Source organism: Xenopus laevis, chromosome 5S (assembly GCF_017654675.1).
Source record: "Xenopus laevis strain J_2021 chromosome 5S, Xenopus_laevis_v10.1, whole genome shotgun sequence".
In the NCBI taxonomy this organism is placed as follows: Eukaryota; Metazoa; Chordata; class Amphibia; order Anura; family Pipidae; genus Xenopus; species Xenopus laevis.
In genome coordinates this window covers 12,494,239-12,521,300 of record NC_054380.1, presented here as the reverse complement: position 1 = coordinate 12,521,300, position 27,062 = coordinate 12,494,239, and the positions used below count along the sequence as shown (strand labels likewise).

General features: G+C 40.3%; 1 protein-coding gene across 2 annotated transcripts; it reads right to left on the bottom strand.

The window, feature by feature from the left end:
* Positions 1-1,588: 1,588 nt before the first annotated feature.
* lbr.S (lamin B receptor S homeolog) lies at positions 1,589-26,181 on the bottom strand. 2 transcript variants are annotated; one of them, XM_041563891.1, is made up of 14 exons: positions 26,052-26,181; positions 19,377-19,553; positions 16,618-16,833; positions 16,226-16,309; positions 12,700-12,892; positions 12,248-12,423; positions 10,065-10,119; positions 9,211-9,408; positions 8,686-8,789; positions 8,136-8,261; positions 5,335-5,503; positions 4,317-4,397; positions 4,111-4,233; positions 1,589-2,349 (listed from the first exon to the last, which is right to left on the bottom strand). In XM_041563891.1, the coding sequence occupies exons 2-14, from the start codon at positions 19,551-19,553 to the stop codon at positions 2,189-2,191; spliced, it is 1,863 nt and encodes a 620-aa protein (XP_041419825.1). In that variant the 5' UTR covers positions 26,052-26,181; the 3' UTR covers positions 1,589-2,188.
* Positions 26,182-27,062: the final 881 nt, after the last annotated feature.

Here is a 27,062-nt window from a genome sequence, read left to right as displayed (position 1 = left end):
AAGCCAACGTTCTGGGCTTTAACAACGTCATAAATATAAATGTTAAAAACTACCAATGTCTCTAATCTTGAGTGAAGGAATTAAAGCTCAGCGGATATAGAATATTCAGCATTCAGGGAAATATATACTTACCACATATTCAAGGCAGAGTATGTCTGGGGCACAGTTAAAAAAAAAAAAAGTTTGTGACTTGTGAAAAAGTAACAAGGAAACTCCCTTAAAGGAATTATTCAGTATAAAAATAAAAACTGGGTAAATAAATAGACTGTGCAAAATAAAAAATGTATCTAATATAGTTATTTAGCCAAAAATGGAATGTGTAAAGGCTGGAGTGACTGGATGTGTAAAATAATAGCCAGAACACTACTTCCTGCTTTTCAGCTCTCTTGCTTTCCACTGATTGGTTACCAGGCAATATCCAATCAGTCACTGGTGGTAGAGTCCTGCAGAGGAAACCCTGCAGAATGAGGGTAGGATTTTCAGGTGCGGATATAGATGCGGGTTGCGGGCCCGCGGGTCTCATTTAAATTCCTTATCTTATGTTATATTTTCTATATTTTACTCCTTTTAAAGTTTTACAAAACATGTTTTTGTCCCTGCCCACAAAGCAGGAAGTAATGTTCTGGCTATAATGTTAGACATCCAGTCACTCCAGCCTTTATACATTACATTTTTGGCTAACTATATTAGAAATATTTTTTATTTTGCACAGCCTATCTATTTAACCAGGTTTTATTTTTACACAAAATTGTTCCTTTAAATGTTTGGCCTCCCTCTCCTCCCTGTACCGGTAAATTACTCACATATAAATCAAAATGTCACCAGGTAGCTGCCAGTTAAATGCTTTGGAGGGACCTTGCCCACCTCTGCTACTATGACAGGTACACGGCACTCAAAAAAGTACAATATTATGTGACGTATTGCAATATAAGTGGCGTGGGTGGCCTGCTGCAGCTTCTCAGAGAAATGAGCTCAGTTTTGGAAGGCCCTTGTACCTCCCTGTCCTAGAGCCACACACAGAGCAATGCTGCTCAAACAAAGCAGAGTGCCATGTTTTCAAGCAATAATCAAAAAGTTTGAAACTGCACTGGAAGCTTTTAGTTCATTATGTGCCATTACCCTTCTTAGGTAATATATGGCCCATAAGCTGCTGACCAATTATGGACTAATACAAACATGTACGATAGCATTAGCAAAAGCATTGTAATTAAATGTTAATTGTGGGTAACCTCTAACATATATTTGTTACTTTGCCCACCCTTTATGTACAGTATATTTGTATACACCCTGAATCCTACGATCTCAGGGGGCGGCCCTTATTTTTTAAAATGCCAATTTTCTATTTATGATTACCCAATATACTACTAAAAAAGTATATTATTATGAAAATGGTTTATTGACATGAAGCAGGGTTTTAAACACGAGCGGTTTCACTCAATATCTTTTTAAAGAGACCTACATTGTTCAGGGGGTATAGTTTTCCTTTAACTTGGAAACATCATTTAGTTTTATAAGCTGATCATCATTCTAATGTTATTATCGTATATAGGTGAAAACAAATTCTCAATGCTTATTCGCTCTTGGTCAGGACCAACCTATTAAAGCATTTACATGGCAACCTGTAGTCAATAAGATCATTTATACAAGACAATCAAACCCAAAATAAGTCAAGAAAGCTCCCTTGTATGGAATGAAGTTCAGCATCTACATTCAACTGATGAGAGTAACCAGGGTATAACTGCCAGCTCTGCGCATGTGGCAATTGTCAGCCTTAGTTGTGAGACAAGACTTAATGGGGATTGGTGGAGAAGACAGGAAATAGATTTCCTGCTTTCTGATCAGGAACTAGTTTGATCCGTAAATAAAAATGATGGCAAATTGACAACTAATGTTTGTCTTCCTATAGCAGGTTTTGGCAGAGCTAATTACGGATGACTCAATGATTTTTATACCATTAAACGGAACTTTAACTAAAAAAAACAAAAACATTCAGAGAAAGAGCTAATAGTGAAGCAAGCACCCATGTGTTAAAAAAAAACATATGCTCTTTTAAATATATTTGCACTTAAAAATATATATTTTTTAAAAAAAGAATTTGTAAAAACATTATATACAGCTCCTGCTATTTCTACACAGGTTTTGGTATGCATGTAACCCTCCAAAAGCAGGGAAGGCCCATGATATGTCGTTAGTAAACATATGGGAGTAAGCGATAACGCACGTGTTGGCAGTACTTGTCCCAGTCCAGCCCGTATTTCTCTCGGCATCTCTGTTCATCTCTGGCGGCTCGGTCAATTAGAAGTAATGTTAAAAAGATCACGTAGAAATAGGGCAAAATGTGGTTAAAGCCTAAAACATAAAATAAAACAAGTACATACATTAAAAGGGGAAGTAACATTTACTTTTTCTTAAAAAGCAGCTCACCTGTAAATCGTATAGCTGTAAAATGAACATCAACAACCTGGATTATGACAGCAATTAAGTGTGTCGCTATAAATAGGATTTAATATTGTTTTATATAGGTAAAATATTTATAATGTTACATTAGATACGTTTTAAAAGCTCTAAAAAAAAAAGTTATAACTACACTAGACTAATTAAATCCAACCAGACTAGCTGCCACTGATTGGTAACCCTGGAGCATTTTGCACCACATTATTTCACAAGCCTGTTAAAAGTGATGACAAAAATATGTTCTAGTTGTGCTTTTCATTTATATCTGTAGTTGGTAGCTCATTTTATAGGGGTTGTTCACCTTCCAACACTTTTTTCGGTTCAGTTGGTTTCAGACAGTTCACCAGAAATAAAGACTTTTTCCAATGACTTTCTATTTTCTATGTGTGGCCTTTCTTCTAATATTGAAGTATAAATCAAATTTTTCACCTTCTAAAGCAGCTCTGGGAAGAGGGGGTCACCGACCCTCTAAACTGTTCTAAATTGATGCATTTAGTGGATACATTTCTTATCTTTGTCCCTGCTGACCAGAGTCCCAGAGTTTCATTTAAGGCAGCTGTTAGAATTGATACAATAGTTGCGAATACTCCAGAGATGCTGCTGAAAAATGTATCAACTTAATTGTAACCGACCCCGCCGGTTGCTCTGCTACACTTACCCCTAGACGCACTGACCAGCGGGTTCGAGGCTGAGGCGCTTCCTGTTTTGGCGCCAAGACGACTGGCAAATACGCTCTCTGTAAGTTTACCTCTGGCGCATCCTAGCCTAAACTAACATGCACCCAGTGTCAACGTTTGGCGCATGAGCGCCTGCCGCACTTGTGTTAATTAAGTCTAGCGCCTGCGTCTGTTAGAAGATGATTGTTCTGTCCTGATGGCTACTGGTCCTTTCCACTGTCCATTATGTGTCCTTCCCATTGTTCCTTTTGACCTTAAATAACCTCTTACTCCTCCCCTTCTTGCCCAAGCTGGCTTCTGTTTGTTCAGTTCCTGCTAAAGCTTTATTCGTGATTGCTTTTCTGGTTTTTGACTCCTGCCTGCCCCTTGACTCCGAGCCTGCCGAAGCCTTGTCCGTGTCTGATTCTCTTGTTTGACTCCTGCCTGTTTTCTGACTCTGATCCTGCCTAAAATGTTTCCGTGTCTGATATTCCGGTTCTGATTCCTGCCTGGCCTGCGACTCCAATCCGTGCTGCCTGCCCCAAACCCTGCTTGGCCATTGACTTGGATTCTGCCTTCCCCTTATCTGTACTGCGAGTATCCCAGACATGCTCAGGTTCCCTGTTGATTCTGTAGCAAAAAGTCCAGGCCCCAAGAGGGCGTCAGTGAAAATCAGGGTCGTCAGGGGTGACCTTGTTCACGGAAAGGTGCTCCATAGCAGTCACCTTGGGTTCCTTGTTAACAAGCAAAACATACATGTTGCAAAATTGTAACAGTTCAGAGTGCACCTGAATTACTGAGCTGCCAGATCAACACCACAGGACAAGGACATTAAACTTTAAACTTAATTTTGTAAAAAATAATTGATGGAAAGTAACTGAAAAAAAAAATCATTTTATTTCTGGTGAACAATCTGAAAACAACTCAACTGAAAAAAAAAAAAAAAAAAAGTGTTAGGAAGGTGAACATCCCTTTAAAGAAACATGAGCTGGATACTCACCACAGGCCAAACACCAGGCTAAAGCCATTATTATGTCACCCAAGTAATTAGGATGACGGACAAAGCCCCACCATCCAGAGATCAAGAGCTTGCTTCCTGCTGAGGTAGGAATAGTCTTCAGATCTGTGAGGAAGGAAAATAATAACAATGAGGATGCTCCAATTGAACCAGTTAGAAGGACCAATCACAAAATATCACAGCCTTACGGGAAAGTCGCGGATCATCTGGATTCTGCCTGAAGGCGCATTTCTGGTTATTGGCACCTCGGTATATGATGTAACCCAAAACTAAATGAAAGAGATACATTGCGTTAAACAAAGCAGAGAAATTTACAGGTAAGAATATTCTAGAGATAGTTAAAGATAACGCTGATCACAGAATACTAGCGAGAGAAGAAAAGAGGTTATTTAACATAACATATTATGTAATTTTAAAGCAGAAAAGCTGAAGCTAAACCCCCAGCCCCCAATACGGAATATTTTTGCCTACTTTATAAACAGATGTCTTTATGAACAGTTATAGTAAAAGTTCATAAAAACAGTATCAGGGAAAAGGAAATGGAATTAAAGGAGAAGTAAACCCTAAAAATGAATATGGCTAAAAATCCATATTTTATATACTAAACTTATTGCACCAGCCTCAAGTTAAGCTTGTCAATAGCAGCAACGATCCAGGACTTCAAACTTTTCGTAGGGGGTCACCATCGTGTCTGTGACATTCACATGCTCTGAGCAGCTGTTGAGAAGCTAAGTTTAGGGGTCGTTGCAAATTATCAAGCAGAAAATGAGGTTGGCCTGTAATATAAGCTGATGCTACAGGGCTGATTATTACATTCTGATGCTAATTGCACTGGTTTCTGTGCTGCCATGTAGTAATTATCTGAATTAATTACTAATCAGCCTTATATTGTGACTTTTCTATTCTATGTGTACTGTATATTGTGAGTGGGTCCCTAAGCTCAGTAAGTGCCAGCAGCACAGAGCACGTGCAGTGAATCAGCAGAAAAGAAGATGGGGAGCTACTGGGGCATCTTTGGAGACACAGATCTTTACTGCTAAAGGGCTGTGGTTGCCTTGGGCTGGTACAGAAGCCCAAACATAATGTACAACATTTCTACCCTACTTCTTTAGTTAAGCTTTAGTTCTCCTTTAAGAGATGGGCTATCCCAAAAAACAAAAAATCCCAGCATGCAAATAAGATTTAGGAGAATTAAAGAGGACGTACATTTCAAGGCCACAATGGCGGAAGCTGCCTGCCTGGACAAATCCACAGGGTTGTTAACTAAGTAATAAGTCTGTAAGGAATAAGTGAATGGGGCCACTGCCAGGCTTCCAAATGCCAAAAGGAAACCAAATCCATCACGTACAATATCCGGTGACATTAAAAAATATTCCTGCAAAAAAATATTAAAAAACATTAAAAAATGTATGATATTTTTTTTTAAACAAAACTAAGGTCAAGGCACAGCGTACTGATCTATATAATATATATGATGCAATAAAACTTCACAGTCACATTCAAATTATCCATTATCTGCAATGACATAGCTAGAAGTAGTAAGAGATAGAAAAGACCACGCTATAGGGAGAGAGATCCTTATTATGGCAAGTCCATTTCACACCACGGGTCAAAATTTATTGTAATTTCCTGTTGATTCTCTTAACCTGCGGTTCATATGATTAAAGTAATGTCTATGTCAGGAGTGCCCATAGTTTACTACTGTGAGGTCTACTTTTAGTGAAGATGTCCCATTAGGATCTACATCCATAAAAGCATTGTTAGCATTCTGTTGCATGGAAAGTATTTATTAAATATTATATTGACTTATGAGAAAATGTATATTGTAATATTTAACCAATTCTGAATGAAAAGCATGAAAAAGGAGGGTGATTGTGAGACGCGCCAGGAGATTATCTCTGTCTCTTACCTCCTGGCGCGTCTCTCTTCTTGTGCGGGTGCCAAAGTGACACTGGTGCTTGACGCCGAGTGTCATGACACTCGGGTTGAGACGTTGAGCGTTGTGACATCACAAAATGGCGCCAAAACAGCTTTAAAAGCCCAGTCCTCCATTTTGAGAGTGCCCAAGCTGGCTTCAGTTTATTGATCCTGCCAAAGCATTATTATCGCGTTTGAGTTCCTGGTTTTTGACTACTTGACTTTGATTCCTGCTGCCTGCCTTGATCCCTTTGCCTGACCGTCAACTACACTATTTGCCGGTACCTTGCTTTGGACTTGTTACTACTTTTGCACAATCCCTTGTTCAGTTCCGCAGCAGGAAGCCCAGGGCCCCAAAAGGGCGTCAGTGAACACCGGAACCCACTGGGGTGCTCTGTGCATCTGTGTGTACCAGCAATCAACAAACTTTCCAACTTACTAGTACGTTACCATGCTTTAGTCAAGCTGTTTGCTGACAGTGTCTTGAGATCTACTGATCACCAACTAAAGATCTACTGGTAGATGCCGATCTACCTTTTGGGCACCTCTGGTCTACGTTAACCAGTAGCTAGATGATATGGTGGGTAACTATCCACCATGGATTGCTGTTTTATTTGGCACAATACAGGACAGTGAGGAATCTAAAAGGGATACATATATTTGGGGTGTTATCTCCTGGAATTCTAAGTTGTCTGCTAGGGTGCCTACAACTGTGGACCAGTATAAAGCAATAAAAAGGAATGCCCAAGTTATGTGAAATAAATGGGCAACTTCTTTATTACAGGGAGTATATGTATTGTCTAACTTCCTACCCATGGTTTTTAGTCTGGTTGGGGAAACGTAAATCTGGTACGTAACCTTATACTGAATGAATGTGTCTCTGGTTGAAATCACGAAATCGGTTATCAATTATCTGTGGCCTCCTCTCAGTCTTCTAAAATTCTACTATCGCATTGAGCAGTCTTAGCTTTGCTAAATAAGTTTCAATCAAATAATGCCTTAAGCTGGCCATAGACTCAAAGATCCGATCGTACGAATACTCGATTCGTGTGTGGAGAGTCCCGTCATTTTCCATCCAATGAGACCGGTCGTTTGGACGATCGGGCAGATTAAAAGATTTCTGTTGGCTGCAGATCTCTGCATGTATTGACGATATCGCTGTGATCTTCCCAGTAGAATTTGCGGGGCATACTTTCGCACGATTGCTGCGTCGGGCTGGACATCGACTGGTTGGTTCTCTTTGCTGCTTTATTTTATCTGAATGGTTAGTGGCAGGTCGGGAAAGGGCACTGACTGATAGTTTGTCTATGGCCAGCTTAAGACATTGAGCTGTTCAGAGAATAAAAGGACTGGGTATTTGGGTTCTCTCTCTTTGATAAGAAGAAAGTCACTGGCACGCAGGAATTGCGATAGCAGGGCAAGCCCTTGCAATTTTATTATAGGGGTAGTAGGATGTAGAGAGTGATATTCTGAAACAATTTGCAATTGGTTTTCATTTTTTATTATTAGTGGATTTTGAGTTATTTAACTTTTTATTCAGCAGCTCTCCAATTTGCAATTTCAGCATTGTGGTTGCTAGGGTTCAAATTACCCTAGCAACCATGCACTGATTTGAATTATAGACAGGAATATGAATAGGGGTGGGCCTGAATAGAAAGATGAGTAATTAAAAATTAGGAATAACAATTGCAGCCTTACAGAGCATTTGCTTTTTAGAAGGGGTCAGCGATGCCCATTTGAAAGCTGCAAAGAGTCAGAAGAAAAAGGCAAATAACTATAGAAAATAAATAATCAAAACCAATTGAAGAGTTGCTTAGATTCAGCCATTCTATAACATACTAAAAATGAAGGTGAACCAACCCTTTAATGCAGTAGTGCACTATTGCATTAATAAAATTGCAAGAGCTTGTCCTGCTTTCGCAATTCCTGTGTGCCAGTGTATCACAGGGCACCAGGACAAGTTTCTAAGGGTTTTATGATGTGTGAGGCTTCTCCAACCTTGCTTATCTCTCTTTGAAACATACAGTTGTTTATGTGAATGTTTTTCCACTTAACTTCCCATAATTCAACTTTGAACTAAAAATAATTACCTCATTCCAGAAACCATCAAGCACATACAGCAGCTGAAAACTGTTCACCAAGATCATCGATAAGGACGGCTCATCCCATTTGTGTACTTTCATTTCAGCGAAGAGCATGATTAAATTAATAAGAACCTAGAGACAGAGAGAAAATGAAAGGCAGCACATCATAAGAATCAAGGTTCCTATACAGTGATCGTTGTGGTTTGTTTTCTCAAGCGTTTGCAATATCTGAATGTTTTGCTTAGAAAAGCCCTGGTTTTCGTGTGATTCGAAACTGTGCAACTGCATCTGATCAACAGATCTGGTCTAGGGGAGCAACCTGCAGATGTACAATTGATTTCATTTTATGTTTCATTGGTCTAGTTTCTCAGTCCAAAAAACAGAAGCCAAGTTTTACAAAGAATGCAAAATGTACACACTGTGGCCAAAAATAAAAGATGGAAACTTTATATTACACCTGGAATGTGCCTATTGGTCCCCATAACAGTACTGCTCACAATACATCTACAGCTGAATTAATGAATAAACCAAAGTAAACCGCTCACATTATACTTACCCAGCTCATTAATGCTTGCCGAATCACAACAAAAACTTTAAGGTCAAGATTTCCAATACGTGGGTTTATTTCTCGGCCCATGACAAATTTATAGATGAAGTTCCCTGTGTAAAATATTATAAGGTATGTGGCATAAACGGTGTCATGTGACAATCACTATATATATATCTATATATCTATCTCTCTATCTATATATCTATATATCTCTCTATCTATATATCTCTATCTCACTATCTATATATCTCTATCTCTCTATATATATCTATATATATCAATTCAACAAAGAAGGGCCGCACTCTCAGGTCTATATATATATATATATATATATATATATATATATATATATATATATATATATATATATATATATATATATCTCTCTCTATCTCGATAGATAGATATATATATATATATATATATATATATATATATATATATATATATATATATATATGAAATACAGTAATTTAACAAAATGAATAAACACTCTGAAAAAAAAAAACCATTCAAATCACTCAAACAAACCTGAATTTGCTGCCCAAGAAAGCTCCTCATTTGGGACTTTATAGGATCGTACATAAAGGTAAATGCTCAATAGAAACGAAAACAATGTGGCAGAAGCTGCAAACTGAAGATAGTGCTCAAATATATAAAGGAAGTTGATTTCATAATAATACTTCATCCCCGCCATTATTGCTGCAGTCAGAAAGAAAGCAGAACATCCTAAAAGGTGAAGGAGAAAAAAAAAAACATGTTATCACGCATTTCAAATAAAATCATGAGATTTTATCAGCAGAGAATATAAAAATTATCTTTGGCATAGAACCATCCACTAAATTCAACTACATGGCTGATTTATATATATATATATATATATAAAGCATATACAGGTATGGGACCTGTTATCCAGAATGCTCGGGACCTGGGGTTTTCCGGATTACGGATCTTTCCGTAATTTGGATCTTCATGTCTTAAGTCTACTAGAAATTCATTTAAACATGAAATAAACCCAATAGGCTGGTTCTGCTTCCAATAAGGATTAATTACATCTTATTTGGGATCAAGTACAAGCTACTGTTTTATTATTACAGAGAAAAGGGAAATCATTTTTAAAAATTTGGATTATTTGGATACAATGGAGTCAATGGGAGACAGCCATTCCATAATTCGGAGCTTTCTGGATATTGGGTTTCCGGATAAGGGATCCTATACCTGTACATGAATTTTTTGACAAATTGAATATTCACAATTTATTAAATCAAAATTGGCAAAAATTCACATGAAAAAAAACTCATAAGTAACTAACTGCTGAAAAATTTCTATATAAGTCAGTGGGAATTACCGGACAGTATTTAAAAAATGTATTAAATCAAACATACCGCTGATACGATACTTTAGCCTTTTTCCGTTTTTAAGCTGTGCTCCATCTACAACCTGAATAACACAAGAATTATGTCATTTACCTAATATTTGCAAGTAGCTTTCCAACTGTCCACACTAGAATCCATGTAGAGTAGGTTGGACTATAAATATGAAACAAAGACTACGATTTGCTATTAATATGCTTAATAAAAGTGATAAGAACGCAAAAAAATACTCTTCAAAATATTGTTGCACATTAAAGGGATACTATCATGGGAAAACATGTTTTTTCCCCGAAATGCATCAGTTAATAGTGCAGCTCCAGCAGACTTCTGCACTGAAAAGATAATTTTGAAATCTGACATGGGGCTAGACATACAGTATTGTCAGTTTCCCAAGGGCCCCTAGTCACGTGACTTGTGTTCTGATAAACCTCAGTCTCTCTTTACTGCTGTACTGCAAGTTGGAGTGATATCATCCCCTCCATTCCCCCCCCCAGCAGCCTAACAACAGAACAATGAGAAGGTAACCAGATAACAGCTCCCTAACACAAGATAACAGCTGCCTGGTAGATCTAAGAACAACACACAATAGTAAAATCCAGGTCCCACTAAGACACATTCAGTTACATTGAGTAGGAGAAACAACAGCATGCCAGAAAGCAGTTCCATCCTAAAGTGCTGGCTCTTTCTGAAAGCACATGACCAGGTAAAATGACCTGAGATGCACCTACACACCAATATTACAACTAAAAAAATATACTTGTTGGGTTAGGAATGACATTTTATATGGTAGAGTGAATTATTTGTAGTGTAAACAGTGTAATTTAGAAACAAAAACTAAACCATAAAAACCATGACAGAATCCCTTTAAGTTATAGGTCCTGTTAATAGCGTTTTTGACAATTTCTAACACTGATAAGACTACTGCAGCACAAACATGGCAGCCTGATGCCTCAGGTCCTGCTGGCTGCAAATATGAACCTAGCATGTAAGTAGGGAGTGCAACCAAATCAAAACATTAATATCGTCAACTTTGACACATTCTGTTATCCAAAGCTCTAATTGTTTTTTCTCAGTATTTCTAGGGTTGCTCAACTTTAAATTAACTTTTAATATGATGTAGACGAGTGATATTCTGTGGCAATTTGCGATTTGTTTTACATCTTTCATTATTTGTGGTTTTTGAGTTATTTAAAGATTTATTCAGCAGCTCTCCAGTTCCAGCTCTTCGGCAGCAATCTGCAACCATGCATTGATTTAAATAAGAGACTGGAATATGCATAGGAGAGGCCTGAATAGAAAGACGGATAATTAAAAGTAGCAATAACAATAAATTTGTAACCTTACAGAGTATTTGTTTTTAAGATGGAGTCAGTGACCCTCATTGGAAAGCTGGTAAGAGTCAGAAGAAGAAGGCAGCAAACAATTCAAAAGCTATAAAAAAAAAAAGAAAAAACGAAGGCCAATTGAAAAGTTGCTTAGAATTAGCAATTCCATAACATACTAATAGTTAACTCAACGTGGTGGTTCATCTTTAAGTTAACTTTTAGTATGTTATAGAAAGGCCAATCCTAAGCAACTTTTCAATTGATCTTCATCATTTGTTTTCTATAGTTTTTTACTTATTTGCTTTCTTCTTCTGACTCTCTCCAGCTTTCAAATAGGGGTCACTAACCCCTTCTAAAAACAAATGCTCTGTAAGGCTACAGATTTATTGCTAATTTGTATTACTCATCTTTCTGTTCAGGCCCCTCCTATTCATATTCCAGTCTCTTGTATGAATCAATGCATGGTTGCTAGGGTAATTAGGACCCTAGCCACCAGATAGCTGAAACTGCAAACAGGAGAGCTGCTGAATAAAAAGCTAAACAACTCAAAAACCACAAATAATAAAAAGTGAAAACCAATTGCAAATTGTTTCAGACTATCACTCTCTACTTCATACTTAAAGGTGAACAACCCCTTTAAACGTGGACCACCCCTTTAATATGCAAATGAGGGTTTGGGTTTGAATCCTATTTCAGATTTTGTGGCTAGATAAACTATTAAAAATTATAAAATGATCAAAACCATTTCCCAGTTTTCTCATTTGCTTTGTAAAAAATTTTTCTCCAATTTTTTTTTTAAAACAGAAAAGGATCAAACAACAAAATTACCAACACCTAAAACTATTGCTTGTATTTAAACCTTTACTGTACCTTTCCAAGTGGAAGCAGGTACAAGATCACTTGTAGCAACGTCCACAAAACAAAGAACCCAAAAACTTGAATGTCTAAAAGTTCCACAAATGGATAGCCTGATGTGTATTGCTGCCCACATACCACCAGGAGGTAGTAGAGAAGAGCAGGAACGCAGACCATAAATAGGAAGCAACCTGGAAGACACAAATAAAAGAAGTTAGCAATATGTCATTAAACAACTTAAGAAAACACTGTACCAGGCACCTGTTGCTGATTGCGGCACAAAACGTTAGTCTCTACAATCAAACACCTTGAAGTTTCAACTAAAGTCCTGAGCAGTTAGTAGTTTCCTAACATTTTTTTGTAAGATGATGTAAGTCGTATGATTTGTAATTATGGAATATTTCTGTTGGGATTCATGTTGGATATTTTATTAATAATCTATTGGGAAGAGATAAAACATCATGTACCGATTGCTCCTCCAAATGCCAGTTTTGGATTCTCAGCATTCTTCTCAGTCATTTCTGGCAAGGTTTCTGTCGGTACACTGTCTGCCAGCACAATCCCTGTTGGTATGCTGCTCTCCTGTCTCGGGCTGAGACTGTAATGCAAAACCTTTTCATTCCTTTCCAACTCTTCCTCCATCAGCTCTATTGCTTTAACCTATTAGAGAGTGGATTAAGAAAGATTAGGCCATGCAACACCCATAGTTTAGTTAAATGAAAAAACTTGTATTTTAAAGTTGTGAATTCGGCCCCTGGGTGAGGAAACCTATGGTGGAAAGATCTGACAGTTGCTTATGTTTTTGAGTGGGAGAGTCTTTTAAAGGGGTGGTTCACCTTTAAAGGAAAACTAAACCCTAAAAATTAATAGGGCTAAAAACGCCATGTTTTATATACTGAACTTATTGCACCAGCCTAAAGTTTCAGCTTGTCAATAGCAGCAATGATCCAGGGCTTCAAACTTGTCACAGGGGGTCACCATCTTGGAAAGTGTCTGTGACACTCACATGCTCAGTGGGCTCTGATTGGCTGTTGAGAAGCTAAGCTTAGGGCTCGTCACTAATTATCCAGCAGAAAATGAGCTTCCCCTGTAATATAAGCTGATGCTACAGGGCTGATTATTAAATTATGATGTTAATTGCACTGGTTTCTGTGCTGCCATGTTGTAATTATCTGTGTTAATTACTAATCAGCCTTATATTGTGACATTTCTATTCTATGTGTACTATATATTGTGAGTGGGTCCCTAAGCTCAGTAAGTGACAGCAGCACAGAGCATGTGCAGTGAATCAGCAGAAAAGAAGACGGGGAGGTACTGGGGCATCTTTGGAGACACAGATCTTTCCTGCTAAAGGGCTGTGGTTGCCTTGGGCTGGTACAGAAGCTCAAAACATCATCATGTACAACATTTCTAGCTTACTTCTTTAGTTTAACTTTCCTTGTCCTTTAAAGGACCAATAACAACTTTTTTATGAAACAAATTAATTCCACGCCCCTCAAATAACACATCTATCTTCGACAAAGTTCTTTTTTTTTTATTGTTTTATGCATAAATATGCATAAATGCATAGATAAAATCCCTCTTCCGGTTTTGTGCTGCATCGAAAAGGCGATGGGGTGACAAAGTCTCTTATGGGTGCGCTCTTTCTTTAAAACCAGAAATAAGTGCTTCATATTCTCAGCCTCCTTTGTATCAAACAGTTTGTATGGGAAGAGAGTGTGTGGGAGCACTATGCTTAGCAATCTGCGCTGCTGCTGCGTTTCTGGTCTTCCTTGAAAGATTTAGGGCTGACCTGGCAGGCAAGAGTGATAAGAAGAATTCAAAAAAAAATAATGAAGACCAATGGAAAAATTGCTTGGAATTGGCCATTCTAAAAACATACTAAAAGTTAACTTGAAGGTGAACCACCCCTTTAAACCCAGGCTCCATTCTCATATGGACTGCTTTCCATCCTGCTAATGTTGGCATTTCACACACAAGCAGGGCAAGATATTCCCAGTGCAGGCTGCCCAAGGGAATCTTTTTTTAAAAAAAGATCATTTCTACATAACGGGAAAAAAAAAACCACCAAGACACTTAACTTTAAATTTGCAAAGTCTTTATTAAGAAATAACTGACCGATTCTTCGCTTGCTCTCCTCTTCAGAAACGGCGACAATCCATCGTGCAGCACTCGATTTCTCCTCCTGGCAATCTCCTATAGAAGGCAAGGAGGAAAAATCGAGCGCCGCACTATGGATCGTCGCCCTGCCGCTGTTTCTGAAGAGGAGTGCAAGCGGAGAATCAGCAAGTTATTTCTTAATGAAGACTTTGCGAATTTAAAGTTAAACGTGTCTTGTTGGTTTTTTTTCGTTATGTAGAAACAAATTTTTTTTTTTACATTTTTTTTATGTTATTTGTATTTTAAGCTTTTGTATAGCTGTACATAAAGCACAGGGCACACGTACAAAAGAATGAATTGCTTGGGGCTTCTAGCTGTGCCCTCAATTGTCTAGGTTGTTAGAATAAAGTGTGGAAACAATTAAGAAGGAAACAAAAGGCACAATCATATTACTGAGTAAGTGCTTTGTCATCACATCATGCATCCACAGAGTTCTACTGTTGCAAAATAAAACAGAATTCTAGTGTAATCAGTCAACAATACCAAAGGGGTTGTTCACCTTCAAACTAATGTTTAGTATGATGTAGACAGAGTGCTATCCTAAGACAATCTGTCATTCGTTTTAATTTTCCATTATTTGTGTTTTTTAATGAGTTATTTAGCTTTTTATTCAGCAGCTCTCCAATTTGCTGTTTCAGCAGTTTGGTTGCTAGGGTCCAAATCACCCTAGCAACCATGCACTGATATGAATAAGAGACTGGAATAGGAATAGGAGAGGCCTGAATAGAAAAAGGAGTAATTAAAATATCAATAACAATAAATGTATAGCCTTACAGAGCATTTGTTTTTAGATGGGGCCAGTGACCCCATTGGAAATCTGAAAAGAGTCAGAATAAAAAGGTACAAATTCAAAAGCTATAAAAATTAGGGATGCACCGAATCCAGGATTCGGTTTGTGATTCTGCCAGGATTCGGCCTTTTTCAGCAGGAAGGGAAACCGCGTGACCTTTTGTCACAAAACAAGGAAGTAAAATATGTTTTCCCCTTCCCACATCTAATTTGCATATGCAAATTCAGACAAATCTTTCACAAAAGATTTGGGGTGGCTGAATCCAAAATAGTGCATTCGGTGCATCCCTAATAAACATATATAATGAAGACCAGTTGGAAGATTTTTTAGAATTGGCCATTCGATAATGTACTAAAAGTAAACTTTTTTGAACCACCCCATTAAATTTGCAATTAATCTTTTTGTTGTGTTATATAACACCGAGATCTGCATTCTCAGAATCTCCCATACTCTAGCAACCAGGCCTTGTTTTGACTGACAGACTGAATTGTAAGAGAAGTACAGGTATTGGACCTTTTATCCAGAATGTTCGGGACTGGGGTTTTCCGGATAACAGATCTTTGATTAATTTGGATCTTCATACCTACTAGAAAACCATGTAAATATTAAATAAACCCACTAGGCTGGTTTTGATTCCAATAAGGATTAATTATGTCTTCGTTTGGATCAAGTACAAGCTACTGTTTTATTATTACAGAGAAAAAGGAAATCATTTTTAAAAATTTGGATTATTTGGATAAAATGGAGTCTATGAGAGACAGCCATTCCGTAATTCGGAGCATTCTGGATAAGGGGTTTCCAGATAACGGATCCCATACCTGTACTATAAAACTCTAGCCTGAGAGTTTATTAGGTGTTGGTGACCACAGAAATTACATCTTAAACTTCAGGTTGAAGAAAGAGAAATAATAAAACAAAAAAATAAAAAAAATAAAAAATAAAAAAAACAGAAAAAAGGAGATTTTTTGTGAAACAGAGGGAACAAGGAAATGTTACAAGTCTTTATAGGTAACTAGACCATATTTGGCTATTCAAAGACTTACTGGTGTTGCTCTGTGGCGTGTAGTTATTTTCTCAAAGCCTTCGGGTTCACCATTATGTTTGCCGGTACTGTAGTCCTGCAATTTCTGGGCGGAAAAAATAAAAAGTGTCACTCAAATTTTTTTTAAACTTGCACAACCTGCTTGTGTGGCTGCAGTCCCATTTTCGAGTATAACAATCACTTTATTATAATGCAAACCTCAACCATGTATAATGTTAGGCAGCACTGAGCTGCAGTTCCAGTCCAACAAAGCAGAAAAAAAACCCAAACAAACAAAAAAAAGATTTTAACTAAACTCCTTCCAGTCTCATGCTTAAACCACAAGTGGTACGGCGTCAGTATAACATTAGGAAGCAAAAAGTAGACAAGCAACATAAATGACAATAAAATTACCACGGGGGTTAGGTGCACTTGAAGTGTATCCCCTTTTTTGATATCTCGGATTAGAGATGACTGATGTCCATTCTTTGCAGGTCGTCCTGGAGAACTTGGACGCAGAGGGGAACGGCGACGTGCAGGAGAGCGAGAGCGCCCTGGAGATCGGGACCTGGATCGACTCCTGCGTCTTGAGGGAGAGGAGGATCTTTTCCGGTTGAAGATATTCTGTCTCTGTAACAACAAACATATATGTAAATGACATGGTCATACCACTCATTCTATAACCTCAGTATGGACTCTTGCCTGCATGGACTCTTGCCTGCATGGACTCTTGCCTGCATGGACTCTTGCCTGCATGGACTCTTGCCTGCATGGACTCTTGCCTGCATGGACTCTTGCCTTTACTTCTTTTCCCCCAAAAAGGCATAGGCCTCTCCTTTTTTATTAGAAAGTAGGACAGACTCACTGACACACCTGTAGTAGAGCTAATACATATAGGAACTGGTTTTCATCCTAAGTCATGTTACAATATCTAGTCCACAGTACCAACTGAATCAATTAGCAGAGGGCTTTATATTTGATCCTTCAGATGATGTGACCTACAACACCAAGCTTTTCTATGTATTTGTTTATATTGCACTACAAATGTACACAGTGCTTTACAGCAGGAAAACACTTATAGGAGTATAGCGATTATAGGTTACAGTTAAAATAGATAATCTATGCTTAAATGCTTGGGTGTTGCAATACACGGTTGGGATGGGTTCCTGCACCAAAGTGCTTACAATCTAATTATTCACCAGTTAGAAGTGGTAGTAGAATGATAGAAATTGTAAAGGACATAAACTGCAATTTAATACTTCTGAATGGGACTACTCAAAAATTTCCACTATCAAGAAACGGTTTATCTTTCTCCATGGCCCAGCAGCTTTTATTGGCCCGTGTAAGGGGGCCTTTACTCTTTCACCTTCAGCCTCAGTACATGTCCCCAGTGGTGTAACTAAAGTGCACCGGGCCCCCCCTGCAATAAAAACTTCAGAGGGGCACAGCGCACTCCGATCATTATCCTCCCGCCCACTTCCGGCCCCACTTCTTGCCCTGAATACACCCTGCCCATGTCCAATCCCGAGGAGAAGGGGGTTTTCTTAATAACTATAGAGGAGGCAGACCCAACTGGGGGGCCCGGGGCCCACTGGGACTTCTGTCTAGGGCCCCCCTTCCGAACTCCCTGGTGCGCCACTGAGCGCGTGGACCCCTCCCCCTGCTGAGCGTGTGTGCTTGTTCGCATATCATTTTTTCTGCAGTCGCGGCAGGAAGCCGCCTGATGATTGAAGATCTGGGTCGGCTGGGCCAACGAGTTTTATTCCCGGTATCCCAGTCCGACCCTGTACCCCACAGTCCGCCACCCCCCTGTTCCCAAGGCCCCCATGCAACTGCAGGGTCTGCTTCCTCTTTAGTAACACCACTGCATGCCCCTAATTTCATTCCAGAGTTGTCTCGTATTTGAGGATATTCCAAGTGGCAACCATGACAAGTAAGTCCTGGCAAGTAACCTATGAGTGTTGTTATGAGAGACTGTCATATGAATGGGGAGGGTGTGAACAGACAGATAAAGAATATAAAATAGCAATTAAATTGTAGCCTCAAAGGGCAGCATATATTTGGCTGTTGGGGTCAGTAAAAAATGTTGAATTGTTCAAAAACAATAAAACACAAAACCAGAAGCCAACTGAAAGCTGCTAAGAATAGGACAGTAGTTAAGATAATGGTGAACTAACGCTTTAACAGATTCACTACTTGAATGATAAGCCAATGTCCAACGTAGCAAAAATCTTGATTGGTGGATGTTTAGAATAAAAATTGGGGAACGTACCATTAACATGACTTAAAAGTTCTGAACCTATAAATAGATTTCTTACGCACATAAACCTATATGCAACGTGAGAAAATATATTCACATACCGTATATACTCGTGTATAAGCCGACCCGTGTATAAGCCGAGGTACCTAATTTACCTAAGAAAACTGGAAAAATGTATTGACTCGTGTATAAGCCTAGGGGCCCCATGTCAGATTTCAAAATGTGAATGTGACCCAGCCGCAACAATTGGGGGACACTGGGCAGGTACCTGTTACTGTCTGTGACTGACTGTGTCGCCGACCGGATTTCATGTTTGCTTCCCTCTGCCACCCCTATTTCATGTTTGCTTCCCTCTGCCACTTCCCCCCCCATCTGTCGCTCTCCCCACCCTGGCTGCTCTTCCCTCTGTCCTTCCCTCTGTCACCTCTGCGCTTCCCTCTGTCCTTCCCTCTGTCACCTCTGCTCTTCCCTCTGTCCTTCCCTCTGTCACCTCTGCCCCAGCCGGACTGCCTGTGACTGCCTGTGTCGCCGCCCGGAGCAGGTCCAGGAGCTCCGGGCGGCGCGTCCTTCCCTGCCGGCGTTCGCTTTCAAAATGGCGGCGCCCATGGCCGCCACGTGGGTAGCGGCCGGCGCCGCTACCCACGTGGCGGCCATGGGCGCCGCCATTTTGAAAGCGAACGCCGGCAGGGAAGGACGCGCCGCCCGGAGCTCCTGGACCTGCTCCGGGCGGCGACACAGGCAGTCACAGGCAGTCCGGCTGGGGCAGAGGTGACAGAGGGAAGGACAGAGGGAAGAGCAGAGGTATGACCCGCGTATAAGCCGAGTTTGAGTTTTTCAGCACATTTTGGGTGCTGAAAAACTCGGCTTATACGCGAGTATATACGGTATGTGAAACAAACAAATCACTTCTCACCTTAATGTCACCCTCCTTAAGATCCAGATCAGTTCCATCTTTATAAAGGACTTTATATTCCTGAGACTTGCTATTGAATCCCACCACTTGCACTTCATAGTAAAGGCTGCTTCCTGGCCACCGACCCATCACAGTCTCACCAATCTCATATTTTTGGCCTGGCATTTTCTTAATCATCTGTTTGAGGAGAAAATGAAGATAATTAGGCTAATTGCTTAACCATCCATACACACAAACTAGGATTTGATTTGGGATTCGGACAAATCCTTGTGGCTGGCAGAACCGAATTCTAATTTGCATATGTAAATTAGTGATGGGAAAGGAAATCACGTGACTTTTCGTCACAAAACAAGGAAGTACATTTTTTCCCTTTCCCTCCTCTAATTTACATATGCAAATTAGGATTCGGTTCGGTATTCAGCCAAATCTTTCACAAAGGATTCAGGGATTCGGTTGAATCTCAAATAGTGGATTTGGTGCATCCCTAAGGTTAATGACGGCAGATTGGTGAGATGAGTCGCCCAGGCGACAAATCGCCTCTTCTTCGGGGCGACAATCTCCCCAAACCTGCTATAATGAAAAATCTACAGTTGTATGGCACTCGCGGCGCTTCGAAGCGCCGCGAGTGCCATACTGCTGGCGATTTTTCATTATAGCCGGCGGGAAGGCAGTTCAGGGAGACTGTCGACCCGAAGAAGATGCGATTTGTCGCCAGGGCTACTAATCTCCCCGAATCTGCCCATGTGTCATTACCCGAACACAAACCAGTAAAATACATTTTACAGATAGTACATATTGAATTTTTCATGGGCCGGTGTCGTTACCCCCCACCCACACAGACAGCTTTATTATTCATATTATACATTTTGCATATCTTGGCATTTTAACCCTTTTCTTTGTTGTCAGAATGACCATGCTGTCCCAATACAGCAAAAGTCACTGGCATGTGACGAGTCCTCGTTACTACTGGATTTTGCTGTACCCTTGGTTATTCATTCAGCTCTGAAACCTCTATTTGCATTTTCTCCTGCAGAAGTCAGAATATGGCACCAAACAAACAAGATGGTACTGATTAATGGTAAAGAGATATTCTGGGGGGCTTTGCAAAGAGTTTCTGTGACAATTCTTCATTTACAGTCTGTTGAAGAATTCATTAAAGGGATGTGCTGTGGCTAATTATGGCCATAGAAAACAATGCATGCCTTGTCTTGCCCAGTAATACACTCTCTCCCATGTCTGAGGGCTGCTTTGTTTAAGTCACTGCCTGGTAACATCAGGCAATCATTCCAATATGATTATGATAATTCCCCATATAGGGGCGCACTCTTGCCAGAATGTTTATAATACATGTACAGTTACATAAGCAGAGTTAGCAAAATAGCAGCTCCCACATATTCTGCACAAACATAGTGATTGCAGCCCTCACGGGAACCTATAAGCGAGACTTTGTTTTAAAGGGATACTGTCATCGGAAAAAAACATGTGATGGGGGGATATCACTCCAACTTGCAGCACAAGTTAAACTTGCAGTTTATCAGAGCACAAGTCACATGACTTGGGGCAGCTGGGAAATTGACAATATGTCTAGCCCCATGTCAGATTTCAAAATTGAATATAAAAAAAAATCTGTTTGTTCTTTTGAGAAATGGATTTCAGTGCAGAATTCTGCTGGGAGCAGCGCTATTAACTGATTCATTTTGGAAAAATCTTTTTTCCCATGACAGTATCCTTTTAAGTATAATTAAGTAGGGATGCACTGAATCCGCTATTTGGGATTCAGCCGAATCCTTGAATCCTTTGTCTAAGATTTGGCCAAATACCAAACCTTAATTTGCATATGCAAACTAGGGGAGGGAAAGGAAAAACATTTTTTACTTTCTTGTTTTATGTCAAAAAGCCACGTGATTTCCCTTCCCATCCTAATTTACATATACAAATTAGGATTTGGTTCAGACAGGCATAAGCATACGGCGAATCCTGCTGAAAAAAGACAAATCCTGGCCAATCCCACACCGAATCCTAGATTTGGTGAATCCCTATTATTATTCATAATAACAACAACAGCATGGGATGGTTGTTACCAAGGAATCAATTATAAGGTGGTAAATTAACAGATACAAAATTAAAATGTAAAGAAAAGATCAGTTTATAGCAAAGTAAAATGCTCGGGTAGACTTTGAAGTAAAATTGATGTAATGATGCTGCATGCCAGACACAGCACGGCACCAGAGGTAGAAGAGAGAATGACTGTGGAATTCATTAATAGCTCTTTATTCCGGATTCTCATCTTCTGCTTTGCCCCCTGAGAGCTGCCATTTACATTACTGCCACTAATTATCTCTAAATACTACACAACCTCCCTCGGTACTCAGTTTAGCCATTAGACATTCTAGCCTAGGGATTCCACATTGGTGGGAACAATACAAACTTTAGTCATAAAGGAGAACTAAAGTTTAACTAAAGAATTATCTAGAAATGTTGTACATGATGTTTTATGCTTCTGTACCAGCCCAAGGCAACCACAGCCCTTTAGCAGTAAAGATCTGTGTCTCCAGATGCCCCAGTAGCTCCCCATCTTCTTTTCTGCTGATTCACTGCACATGCTCTGTGTTGCTGTCACTTACTGAGCTTAGGGAGCCACTCACAATATACAGTACACATAGAATAGAAATGTCACAATATAAGGCTGATTAGTAATTAATACAGATAATTACTACATGGCAGCACAGAAACCAGTGCAATTAGCATCAGAATTTAATAATCAGCAAACCTGTAGCATCAGCTTATATTACAGCCAGGGAAGCTCATTTTCTGCTGGATAATTAGTGACGAGCCCTAAGCTTAGCTTCTCAACAGCTGCTCAGAGCCCACTGAGCATGTGATTGTCACAGACACTTTCCAAGATGGTGACCCCCTGTGACAAGTTTGCACAGTCCTGGATCATTGCTGCTATTGACAAGCTAAAACTTCAGGCTGGTGCAATAAGTTCAGTATATAAAATATGGCATTTTTAGCCATTCATTTTTAGAGAGTTTAGTTCTCCTTTAAACATCTGGGATACATTGCAAGCAGCCATTCTAGCAGAAACTAAGAGCTTGTAAATGGTTAAACAATTTATTTAATCGACAAAGCAGCTGTTGCTATATTCACTAGAAGGGACATATGCTGAATGATTTATAGGCACTTGTGAAGGAAGCGACGACTATCACGTTAATCTCCTAACGCAGTCACATAGCTGAATAAGCACAGATGTAAGACCCCCCCCCAGTACTTAATTCAGTGTCTCACAGATCTTAGACCCCCCCGTACTAAATTCAGTGTCTCACAGATCTAAGACCCCCCCCCCAGTACTTAATTCAGCGTCTCACAGAACTGCAGCAGAACTAGATGATACTCTCCCTGCCACAGGAAAAGACATTTGCAAATAAATTAGCTTTAAGCAAATAAATTAGTTTTAAGACACTAGTGATCATTGCAGTCCTATGGGCACATACAGAGTGCGGCAAAGGTATAAATGTGTCACTAGCCACAGAGGATGAGTAAGCCCAGCACCAGCGAGTAACCAGGAAATACAAAGAAGCGGAGATAATAAACATAGCCAGGGGGTCCGCAGTCGACTGATATATCGCATCAGTGTGTGAACATTTTAAGAATTGCCAGATATAGGGACAGATGCACTAAACGGACATAAATCTGTTCATACATTCCATCCTGTTTATGCTCTGTGTTCCATTCCTCTAGGAGCTGGGGTAGGTGGGTGCATAGCTGAGGGGCCCTGGTGCATGAATGCAGAGCTGACAGCAAGTGAGCTAAATTCCAGTGGCCAGTTGTTGCTGGGCAGACATAACTAACCTAATGCAGCCTTAAGCTCCCCATAGACGCGACGTTTCTTCTTGCTGAACGACCGATTTTAGCGAAGTCCCACCAATCCTTCGAAATTATCGTGCGGTTAGTGCCAAGCAGGCAGCTCCCCTTTGTTTTCCTGGCAAATTGGTCTTTTTTAGTTGATGGTCAATTCGTACGATCGCACGATGGTTCCCAGAAAATCGTGATCTTGCGATGAGGATCGGATCTTTTAAAAATCTGTACATCTATGGCCAGCTTTACTCTTATACAGGGATCTCCACACCCATTTACCTGTGAGCCACATTCAAATGTAAAAAAGCTACAGAGCAACACAAGCATGAAAAAAATTCTTGGGGTGCAAAATATGGACTGTAATTGACTATTTTGTCATTTTATGTGGACTGCCAGCCTACAAGAGGCTCTCTTTGGCATCTGTTTTTTTTTTTTTATATAACAAAATCTTGCCTTCAAGCCAGGAATTCAAAAATACTCACCCACTTTAAGGCCACTGGGAGCAACATCCAAAGGGTCTAAGAGCAACAAGTTACTGCGTTGGGAATCACTGCTCAAATAACTACAGAGAACGTAGCCTGGTTAGGGTGAGACGGGCTAAAAGGAGCCAAAAAATCCTTCATGTGCAAGACATACACCTACCTTCCAACATTTTGGAAATAAAAAGAGGGACAAAAATGTTGGTGCACTGTAATTTTTTTGTGGCCACACCCCCTAATTACCATGTTCATTTTACAAAATTTGGCAGGTTATGAAAGTTTGAACATATTTCTGTGTTTTTTTTCTCAATTACAGTTTTACTAATGAAGTTGAATTACCCTTTAAGCTGTGAGTCTACTAACATTTCCCAAGGGACCTGTTATCTTATATTGTTACAATTACTTATTTACTTATCTCAAAATTGTTACAAAAGTATCTTATCTGAAGCTGTGGCTGTTCTGGGCTCTCTGCCAATTAAGTTAGAAACATTGTTTGTTTTTCTGGCTGTTCAGTGCAGAGAAAAACGGGACTTTCCAGTACAAATGAGGGACTGGTTGGGCTGTCAAAAGAAGGACTGTCCCTCTAAAAACAGGACAGTTGGGAGGTATGCATACAGTGTACATACATACCGTACATACATACAGCCTTAGGAAAACAGAAGGTATTTACTTGCCTTGAGCCATATACATAGCATTGTCTTCATACCAAAAATGAGATTTTAACTCTTACATGAGGCATTATGGGCGGAGTTCCTCTGGCCTTCCAGTACTGCTGGTTTTATAGTTCAGAGCCATATTTCCAAACTTGCAGACTGTTTTCATCTTGTTAGATCTCATTAGTCCAAGATATTGGAAGCCCAGGGAAGCGGCTAAACCAAGAATGTGTCCAACACAAGACAGCGACACCTCAACTTCTACTTTGTTTATTATGACAGGGAAGAGGTTGGGCAGGATTCCCATGACCCGGCCTCCTGTTCCCTTGGGCTAATGCCACACGTAGCTGGTGGGGATGATGCAGCTGTTTATATAAACTATAGTAGTACTTATCTGTTATCTACTGTGTATCCTGTGCTTGAATGGCTGTCCCCATGGCTACACAGCAGCTTGTTTATATAAACTATAGTAGTACTTATCTGTTATCTACTGTGTATCCTGTGCTTGAATGGCTGCCCCATGGCTACACAGCAGCTTGTTTATATAAACTATAGTAGTACTTATCTGTTATCTACTGTGTATCCTGTGCTTGAATGGCTGCCCCCATGGCTACACAGCAGCTTGTTTATATAAACTATAGTAGTACTTATCTGTTATCTACTGTGTAGCCTGTACTTGAATGGCTGCCCCCATGGCTACACAGCAGCTTGTTTATATAAACTATAGTAGTACTTATCTGTTATCTACTGTGTATCCTGTGCTTGAATGGCTGCCCCCATGGCTACACAGCAGCTTGTTTATATAAACTATAGTAGAGTTTCTGAAGCAAATACATCAGTTGTACCAGTGCAGGGCAACAATACATTATATTACTTTTCATTACTTTTGAGGATTTCCATTTTTGGCGTTACGGTTCCTTTAAGCTCCTCCCATCTGGTGATTAGCAGTGAGAGCCTGTCTGTGGGGGAGGAGCGTCTTTAATTGTACCCCCTTTCTCCTGTTTACAGTTTATGAGATTCTGAGGGACAGCAGGAATAGAGTATCAGCTGATTCACACCCCAACACTAGACAGCAGCAATAAAAGTGCCTGAACACTATGAACGATACAATACTAGGTTTATTGTTGATGTTTAGGGTTAGTGCCCTTTCCCCTTAGTGATTAGATTATGCAGAGGCAGAGATCAGCACCTTCTGGCAGCTCCCCCACTATAATCCCTGGCAGGTTGCTATGGGTTACTGCACTAATCCATATTTGCGCCTCCAGCTGTGCGTAAACAATGTTGGGTGTTATTGCCCCTCCTCCTTTCGCTCCCGGCCATCCCCTAACAACACGAGATAGCCCCGCCTCTCTGGAAAATAGCCCCACCCTCAGTACCAACATAGCCCCGCCTCCCCGGCTCAGTGAAAGCCCCTCCCTGCACCTGACGTCCGCCTCTCCGGGCTCCCAGCCAGTCCTCAACTCTACAAATAAGAACATTTGCACCTGCTTAGCGGACACAGTCCCAGATTATAAATTGCCCAACACAGGCCCCGCCCACAAGGGACGGCGCGTAAAGCTGGCGGAACTTGGGTATCTCTTTCTCCGAAACCCTGTCTCTCACTGATAAGCCCCAGCGGCTGCAGTTAAACACAACACTCTCTAGTCACCCTTACCCGATACTTTTCCGTCACACCGAGATATTACCGGCGCCACTGCGCTCCAGTCTCCGGAAACTTCCAACTACACGGCAGCCCTTAACCACTTGCTCTCCGGTCTCCAAGCTCTCCGAAACAGCGTTGTGAGCGCGAACCCTTGTGACTGGCGGAGAAAGAATGTTTCAAACGTGCCCCCAGTCGGTGATTGGCTGGTGGGTGTGAGGAGGGCGGGCGAGAGGAGTAGACACGCCCACTGTGGCGCTGATAGTGAGAGCTGAGGTAAAATGGAGGCGGGAGGACTGGCAATGAAGGGGCTTGGGTTATAGAGAAGCTACTACTCCCTGTCTGTGTCTGTCCTGATAAAAGTTGCTTCGTCATAGACTTTATCGCACTGGTTTGTAGCCTGCAAGTGCCCTGGCTGCTGAGGGAATCCTCTTGTTTACCTCACGGCTCCCAATATGTGTGACACAGTGTGTGGTTTATATTGGGGATGTTCAACCTACAGCTTCTCTTCAGCTGTCACATAAGTATCAAAGTCACACACAGTAGAGTCTCAGGGAGCCTAAAGGTGAGCGATAAGTTCCCTGTCTGGTTTATTCTCCCACAAAACTTGACTTCTATAATTGACACTCCCCTTGCCGGATCTAATTTTCAAAACCAGCCCAAAAATAAGTCTTTTTAAACGTTTTTCCATGAAGCAAAATGGGATTGATTTGCCGTCAAAGTTAACTACAGAGGGAGGTCTAGGGGCCCATAAAGCCCAAATACATCTACAATTTAAAAAATATTGGTTAAAACAGGTCAGTTTCTAGTCATTTTGGTGGCCAGCAGATTTTTGCCCCATAATTGTCTGAAATCGAGGAAAGTCACTGGAAAATGTGAGAATGCTTAAAGGAGAAGGAAAGGTTAAAACGAAGTAAGACTTATCAGAAAGGTCCAGCTCACTCAGGGGAGCCCAATCTGTTTGCAACGAGGGCCAGATTTGGTGAGGGGAAAATGTGTGGGGGCCGACCATTCAGCCCGACATTCTTTGAACCATTAACATTAAATTACAGGAATG